This window comes from Lampris incognitus (assembly GCF_029633865.1).
Source record: "Lampris incognitus isolate fLamInc1 chromosome 17 unlocalized genomic scaffold, fLamInc1.hap2 SUPER_17_unloc_1, whole genome shotgun sequence".
NCBI classification, from domain to species: domain Eukaryota; kingdom Metazoa; phylum Chordata; class Actinopteri; order Lampriformes; family Lampridae; genus Lampris; species Lampris incognitus.
The window spans coordinates 25197-33752 of NW_026611075.1; the positions used below are offsets into that span (position 1 = coordinate 25197).

General features: G+C 46.8%; 1 protein-coding gene across 1 annotated transcript; it reads right to left on the reverse strand.

Annotated features, from left to right (window-relative positions):
* Positions 1-576: 576 nt before the first annotated feature.
* On the reverse strand, positions 577-8099 carry prrt2 (proline-rich transmembrane protein 2). The gene is made up of 5 exons (XM_056301672.1): positions 7874-8099; positions 7404-7708; positions 6970-7099; positions 721-777; positions 577-589 (listed from the first exon to the last, which is right to left on the reverse strand). Exons 1-4 carry the CDS (start codon positions 8097-8099, stop codon positions 761-763), a joined length of 678 nt encoding a protein of 225 aa, XP_056157647.1. The 3' UTR covers positions 577-589; positions 721-760.
* Positions 8100-8556: the final 457 nt, after the last annotated feature.

The following is an 8556-nucleotide window of genomic DNA, read 5'->3' on the forward strand; positions in this document are numbered from 1 at the left end:
AGACAGAGGGAGCGAGCTGGGAAGTATGTGCAGCAGGTTAGGGCGATCAAGGATAGAGATGGAAATGTGCTGACAAGTGAGGAGAGTGTGTTGAGAAGGTGGAAGGAATACTTTGAGGGGCTGAGGAATGAAGAAAATTAGAGAGAGAGAAGGTTGGATGATGTGGGGATAGTGAATCAGGAAGTGCGGTGGATTAGCAAGGAGGAAGTGAGGGCAGCGATGAAGAGTGGAAAGGCAGTTGGTCCTGATGACATACCTGTGGAGGCATGGAGGTGTTTAGGAGAGATGGCAGTGGGGTTTTTAACTAGATTGTTTAACACAATCTTGGAAAGTGAGTGACACGATCACCGGTCAGAGGATTAGCAGCCAACAGGTGTGACATCTCCCTGTCGACCTGCAGTCAGCCAGTATGAGTGGCACCTGCCCTTGATTGGCCTGTGATTAGGTGCATCTGTGCTGGGGACTATTTGACCGGGTGCTTTGCAGAGATACCTTGTCGAGTCTCGGAGAAGCTTAGCGCCGGTCTGCGGAGGCCTGTGTCTCCTGAACCCTTGTCTGCCTCCTCAGTGTGAGAGTGTTTCACTTGCCTCTGTGTGAGAGAGTGTTTTCTTAGTTTAGTATTTTATCTCTATTCTTGTTTGCATTTTTTGCCTGCCCTGTTTGGCAGTGGTTTTTTGGTTGTGTGTTTGCTGAAGTCCAGTAAAGCGACTTAGTACTTACCAACTGTCCCTTCTCTGCTATTGGGTCCAAATGCACGGCGTTACAGTGAGAGGATGCCTGAGGAGTGGAGAAGAAGCAAACTGGTTTTCAAGAACAAGGGCGATGTGCAGAACTGTAGCAACTACAGAGGTATAAAGTTGATCAGCCACAGCATGAAGACATGGGAAAGAGTAATAGAAGCTAGGTTAAGAGGAGAGGTGATGGTCAGCGAGCAGCAGTATGGTTTCATGCCACGAAAGAGCGCCACAGATGTGATGTTTGCTTTGAGAAGCATAGAGAGGGCCAGAAGGAGTTATTGTGTCTTTGTGGATTTAGAGAAAGGATATGACAGGGTGCCTAGAGAGGAGGTGTGGTATTGTATGAGGAAGTCAGGAGTTGCAGAGAAGTATGTAGGAGTGGTGCAGGATATGTGTGAGGTAAGTGTAACAGTGGTGAGATGTGCGGTTGGAATGACAGATGGGTTCAAGGTGGGGGTGTAATTGCATCAAGGATCGGCTCTGAGCCCTTTCTTGTTTGTAATGGTGATGGACAAGTTGACGGACGAGATCAGGCAGGAGTCTCTGTGGACTATGATGTTTGCGGATGACATTGTGATCTGTAGCGAGAGTAATTTGTAGGTTGAGGAGAGCCTGGAGAGGTGGAGGTATGCACTGGAGAGAAGAGGAGTTAGTCAGTAGGAGCAAGACAGAATACATATGCATGAATGAGAGGGAGGAAGGTGGAATGGTGAGGATGCAAGGAGTAGAGGCAACAAAGGCATATGAGTTATGAGTTTAAATACTTGGGGTCAACTGTCCAAAGTAATGGGGAGTGCAGAAGAGAGGTGAAGAAGAGAGTGCGGGCAGGGTGGAGTGGGTGGAGAAGAGTGTCAGGAGTGATTTGCGACAGAAGGGCACCAGCAAGAGTTAAAGGGAAGGTTTACAAGATAGTTGTGAGACCAGCTATGTTGTATGGTTTGGAGACAGTGACACTGATGAAAAGACAGGAGGTGGAGCTGGAGGTGGCAGAGTTGAAGATGCTAAGAGTGATGGACAGGATTAGGAACCAGTATATTAGAGGGACAGCTCAGGTTGGACGGTTTGGAGACAAAGCAAGAGAGGAAAGCTTGAGATGGTTTGGACATGTGTGGAGGAGAGATGCTGGGTATATTGGGAGAAGGGTGCTGAATATGGAGCTGCCAGGGAAGAGGAGAAGAGGAAGGCCGAAGAGGAGGTTTATGGATGTTGTGAGAGAGGACATGCAGGTGGCTGGTGTGACAGAGGAAGATGCAGAGGACAGGAAGAGATGGAATGGATGATCCGCTGTGGCGACCCCTACCGGGGACAGCCAAAAGTAGTAGCAGATGTAGCTAACTGCGTAGCTAGCTAACGTTAGCCAGCTAGCAAGAAAAAAAATGTGCAAAAGAAAAATATCAGGCTATTTCTCACTCCAAACCCAGCCTCCTGTACATCAGATACCGACGATGTCGAGACAAGCTCAACAAGTTCTCAAGGGATATTTGAGTCATCCCAGCCCGATTCAGTTGAGTAAAAAAGTTGGGGGGGGGGCTTGTCATTTAAGTATTTGCATTAATAGGGTTGCAGTATATTGAACATTGCACATATTGTGTATGTAAAGAATACATTGTGTGTAGGCTATGGAAAAGAGCCAATAAAGGTAGATGGTAGAGGGGAAAGAAAAGGCAGTGTGAGGCAGGCCTTTAACAATATAACACATGGCATCACTATATTGTGACTCATGAAAACTTGATTTGGCTTTTAAATATTTGGGTTTGGCTCCTAGGTTTTTGTTTGTTGCTTGGATCCCTGGTTTTGCTTTCCTGGGGCCTGAATTGGTGCTTGAGCCAAAGCAGTACTGTTTTCCAGACAGATAGATGGAGATGGACGGACAGACAGACAGAGGGAGAAAGAGAGCCAGAATTAGTTAATTTAAGTTCATCTGGGGACATAGTTCAGATTTCAACCTATTCTTCTCAGTTTGGGGTATGTCTCGCCTAACAGTAGACATCTCTCTACATCCTGGGGCTGACATGGCCCTTAAATATGATATAAAAGATGAATGAAGTCTGTATGCACTTTCCCTCTCTCGTCTATTTGAGTAAATTGAAACACACAAGCGCTCTCCAACATGTATGCCCTCTCCCCATCTCTCTTGGCCCACTTGCTTTCTCCCAAACACGAGCTCTTAAGACATCCACTGGCTCCTCTCGTCCATGCTCAGACCACAGGACAGGGAACAGATGCACATCATGCAACGTGTTCTTTATTAAGAATGTGCTTTGAAGCGTACAGCAGTATACAGGAGTACAGCGCTCCAGGGTTTACCTCCCATCATATTCTTACGTTAAGAAAATCCCACATGGGTCATTTAATCACAAAGATACAGCAGCCTTGTGGCCTTTTCAGAGACCGGCTGTTTGGTTCTATGTTAGAAGAGCTACTTGATGCTACATTATATCAACCAAAGTCCACAATATTTAAGTTTATATAAATATATATATATATCATATGTGCTGGATACACCGTTGACTACAATGAAATTTAAACATCTAAATACCAACAGAGGAAGGGAAAATGTCTTATCTTAAATTAGTACAGAAACCTGACTGTCGGTGTTAGTTGTAGGTCGGTGAGACTTTGTTACTTACCGCGGTGTGGGGTTTAAACCTCACCGCTCTCTTAAAACCACTAAAGAAGAAGAATCATTTTTTTTCTATTCCTCTTTTCTCCATGACCCCCCCTCCTCCTCCCCCATCCCCCCCCCCGTTCTGAATCACAGTGAATATTACAGGTAGGTAGTACTGCTTTGGAAATACACACACTAGAAATCACAGACAGGTAATTAAAATGAGGCCAGGGCGCAAAAAAAGAAGATGTTTTAAAGATCCAGGGCCTCGTGTGTCAGTCGTTACTATGGGCAAATTTGTTCTTGCACACTCATGGAACTTTTTTTTAGCCCTCAAGGATTGTCTGACAGTCGGCAGCAAAGCATGATGGTTATTTGCTATTCCCTCCTCCTAACATCTATTGTCTACCTCTTGCAACGAGCAATCACCCAGGCCTGCAGAGACGTCAGTGTTGGCCAATTGGTGTCTAAATTCAGGGGTTACCAGGGATAAATTCAGGGGGTTACCAGGGATAAATTCAGGGGCTACCAGGGATGAATTCAGGGGGTTACCAGGGATAAATTCAGGGGCTACCAGGGATGAATTCAGGGGCTACCAGGGATGAATTCAGGGGCTACCAGGGATGAATTCAGGGGGTTACCAGGGATAAATTCAGGGGCTACCAGGGATAAATTCAGGGGTTACCAGGGATGAATTCAGCGGTTACCAGGGATAAATTCAGGAGGTTACCAGGGATAAATTCAGTGGTTATCAGGGATAAATTCAGGAGGTTACCAGGGATAAATTCAGGGGTTACCAAGGATAAATTCAGGGGGTTACCAGGGATAAATTCAGGGGTTACCAGGGATAAATTCAGGGGGTTACCAGGGATGAATTCAGGGGTTACCAGGGATGAATTCAGGGGGTTACCAGGGATAAATTCAGGGGGTTACCAGGGATAAATTCAGGGGGTTACCAGGGATAAATTCAGGGTGTTACCAGGGATAAATTCAGGGGTTACCAGGGATAAATTCAGGGGGTTACCAGGGATAAATTCAGGGGGTTGTTCTACACCGGTCTCTGAGACAAACTTCAGGGGTAAAACAAATCCCATGGGTGTGTACATTTTCCCATCGTAACGATTGATACATGAGGCCCCAGAAAACTCGGGAATCAGCCAGGATTCCTCGGCGCTGCTGCCACAGCTAAACTACTCACAACCCGGTCGGTAGGCAAATGATTCATTAAAAAAAGACGCTACTGTATAGAAAACAGCGTAGACATTTGTATATCTGGGCAGGCGTGTAGGGCTCAGTGGTTTCCACTTGATCCAACACTCTTTTTTCATATTGTAATTAGCCTCGAGACAGACCAAACAGCCCGTCTGTGAGGCGCAGACAAACATCAGCAGCTGGTGGGATGAGTCTGCCTGGTCTGACAAACGCCAGCTCCCCGCTGGATTCTTTATTTGCCCGCATGCCAATACGAAGCTGCAGCCACATCCTGCCAGCAGAGTCTCCTGACGTTGTTAATCAAATGGCGATGCTCGTTTCGCTCAAAACCGCCGCCGTCCGTCCACCCCGGACCATCACTTTACCGCACTGACACATTGAAAATCATCTTTTTTTTTCCTTCTTTTTTTCTTTTTTTTTTCTACAAATGTGATTATCAAAAGGTAGCTTATATAAGTAGTAGTGTTTTATTGAAGCACAGCAATTTTGCTTGAGTGAGAATGTTTCAAGTGAGCGGTCGCTCTCCCGAAACATCTCATTTGTTAACAGTCACCAATGGTGTGCACGCCGGCGAACTGACGTTTCTCCCGCGGAACTATTTTGGGACTTTGTCGAGAGCTAAATACACAACTTGACAAGGAGGAGTCGCCTCCTTGTTTGCTGTTTGGCACATATTTTCTCTCCGCTGAGATGACTTCTACACCAGGCCTTTCATAATCCCTTCCATTTTAAACACCCAGAGCCCGTGTTAAGCCTCTTCCTCCTCCTCCTCCTCCTCCTCCTCCTCCCCCCCATCACATATAACAATCCGCTCTCCTACACAAGATGGAGGACGAGGAGTCTGAGAGGGCGGCTGGAAGGTTACCGTCAGAGAAGGGGATGAAGAAGAAATTGTGAAAGGAAAAACCAAAAGCTGCATTGCCTCCGTTCGTCTCACACAAACCCGAGAGTCGGAGAGTCTCTGTGCATCTGATGGGATTTAACAGCAAGCTAAATTTGAAAAGCATTGCGGTGGACTGAGAGGACATTTTTGTTGGGCGTCTCGTTTTGTCAAAGTTCAGATCTTCAGACCAGTGTCGTTTGGGTCACCTTTGCCATCAGGACGGTGTTCTTGGTTTCTGACTTTGCTGAGCAGAATATGACTGGGCGAATTAGTCCAATGGTCCACCAACCCCCCCCCCATACACACACAACCCCACCCCACCCCACCCACCCCGTGTCACCCAAATCCATTCGTCGTTGGACAGTCGACGCCGTGAGTCGGAACATCGCTGTCTTGCATATTTTGCTGTTCTTCCATTAGCATAAGGGTTTGTATCGATTACAGAGCGATGAGGAAGCACTGGGTGTCGGGTGTACATTCATCACACATCCAGGTGAATGACACAGCAGGAAAAGAGAGGGTGCAGGTGCAGGTGAGGCGGATCGGAGTCTCTGTCCAGTTTCAGTCTGGGGCCAGACTCAGGTTTTCACATTGACTATAAAAAGAAAAGGGAGGTGGGTTTTAGTTTTAGCAGCTTTATTCACCATCATACAGCAAACACGGGGAGCAGGGGCGGTTATGCAGTGAAAAGCGGCGAGGGGATTGGTTTAACCCCCCCCCCCCCCCGAGGAGCTCTTCGACCCTGCTGACGTGGTAAACATCTCTGTCCAGCCTGTGAGTGGGTTAATTAGGAGTTTAAGGAGAAATGGCACCATACATTTATGTATATTTAAATAATTTAAAAAACAAGTCAAAGAATCCAGAAGTATTTAAGTCCAGTGAACAAGGGTAGAGAGAACTGCCTGAACTTCAGTGCAAACACACAAAAACACAGCTCACTTCAGTACACAAATCTACTGAACAAACTTAGTAGGGGGCTTGGTTCTTCTCATTCCACAACTCGGTAGTCTGTTTTCAGAATCAAAACCACTTTATTCGCCAAGTCCGGTAAGGTGTACATGAACACACGTGTACAGCACAACCCCACATACAGCGCAAGACGACACTGCAAGACATGCAGACAGGTGGCTGAACATATGACTACATGTATACAAACGTGTTTTATCGTTCAAAGCAATCTGACAGCATGCCATGCAATACGCTCTACCCATAATTCCACTGGTGTAATAGAGTATCACAGAATGAGACAGGAGCAGAATAAAGGATGTAGACATTTTAGGTTCAGAGAGTATGCCAGGGGCACTAGACGATAACAGGATAGACAAGACAGTAACGGGGGAGAGGTTTAAAGGTCTTTGCTCATCACTGGAGGTGGTGTTGGGAGGCGACTGGACAGATCTACACATCCCCACTGGTCTGGATTTCTTTCTAATAAGATTGACGAGGAGAAAGAAGCCCTGGTGACAGTAGAGCTAAATGCGGAGAGAAGAGGACAGACATGGGTCAAAGGTCAGAGGAAGGACACTCACTGGCCAGGTTGACGATGCAGGCGATGATGATGAGGGTGCCGCCCACCAGAGAGACCACGGAGAGCAGCTTGGCCACACGGCCCAGACGCACAGCGCCATCCAGGTTCCCCTGTTCCAGACTGTTCTTGGACTACATGAAAGTCAGAACCACAGTTAGACCTGATCCCGACCGCGTTACAAATAGACACGCTTCAGGACAATAACAAAAACTCATTAAGGCACTATCCCTGTGATGGTATGGCGGATGTTTATTGCAATGATAAAATGAAGTTTGAAAAAAATAATAAAATCTTTTTTGGTTGGGAATTTACAAAACAGCCATATTACTACTCCAAGTAATATTGATGATGATAAGTACTTGTTTTCACATAGCATTTTTGTTTTTTTTCAAACAAAGTGCTGAATTGGTTTGCGAGTTCTGGTTCTGTTCCTACCATAACAGAGTAAACGAATCCCACAATGTTTATCGGCCACACGGGGCAGAAGCAAGCGAGGACGGCGAGGAAGAGGTAGTCTTTGACCTTGGTCCGGTCCAGTGGGGGGTTGGTGGCGATGCTGGAGTGACGGGACAGTGAAGGTCTCGGGGAGAAGGCGGTGTACCCGATGGAACTAGCCCGGCTGCCCTTGCGTGTCTTTCCGTGATGGGGGTGGTGGGAGTAAGAGATGGAGTGCTGCCTTCTGGGAGGAGAGGAGATTACAGGGGAGTTTGTCTCTGCAGCGGCGGGGTGGATTCCATTACCTAAACAGGAGAGAGCGAAAGGCCGAGAATGGGTGGTGTTTGAAATGGAGAGAGGAATTCAAATGAATGCCCTTTCTCACCAGAGCACTCACTGCACTCCAAGTACACCCCCCCCCGTCCTCATCTTCCACTGCCATCATGAAGAAGGGAAACTTAGCCACTTACTGTTTTCCAGTTTCTCGTTGATGACGATGACCAGTTCTCCCTTGGATTTGCTGCGGCAAGGCCTGGAATCAGGTTGACCGGTACCACCGATGAGGTGTTCTTCTCTGATGACCGGGCATTGCACAGAGACTGAGGGCTGGCTTGACAGACAGGCCTCCTGGTCCAGTAATGATGGTTGTTGCTCCCCTGGCCACACAGTGGGGGTGGGAACAGTGTTGGCAGCCATACTGACACCGGCAGGGTCTGTTGGAGGTGTACAGATTGGAGAGACAAGAGTTCTTACAGACACCGATGGAAAGTGTTGTTTCAGGGCTCTCGGACTACATCTGGATCCTTGTAGTGTTTTGACTGAAAATTGCTCCTGTTTGCCAACCGTTCTGATTTGAAAATATAGCAAGTAGTCCAAGTAGAAACTAGATGTTTTGAGCTCATTGCATGTATTAACATGTTAATGATTGTTTTTTTAAGAATTTTTTTTGCTAACAACCATGGAACGGTTACCTCACCGCTAGGGGTGTAACAATGCGCCATGGCAGGATATTTCGCGGGTCAAAAATGTGATTATATTCATTGTGAAGCTGAAATATCAAGTCAGTTGCGACTCCCAGAGGATGTAGATATAATTTATTAATATAAACGCAAGAGGGCGCAATAGGCAGAATCTCAGTTTTGCTTGACTGACC

Bases quoted from the DNA above. Each gene is read 5' to 3' on its own strand.
- prrt2 (XM_056301672.1), bottom strand. From the start codon at position 8,099: ATGGCTGCCAACACTGTTCCCACCCCCACTGTGTGGCCAGGGGAGCAA. The intron at 7,709-7,873 runs GTAAGTGGCTAA...TCTCCTGTTTAG, and splicing joins CAACGAGAAACTGGAAAACA to GTAATGGAATCCACCCCGCC. The intron at 7,100-7,403 runs GTAGGAACAGAA...ACTTTCATGTAG, and splicing joins GATTCGTTTACTCTGTTATG to TCCAAGAACAGTCTGGAACA.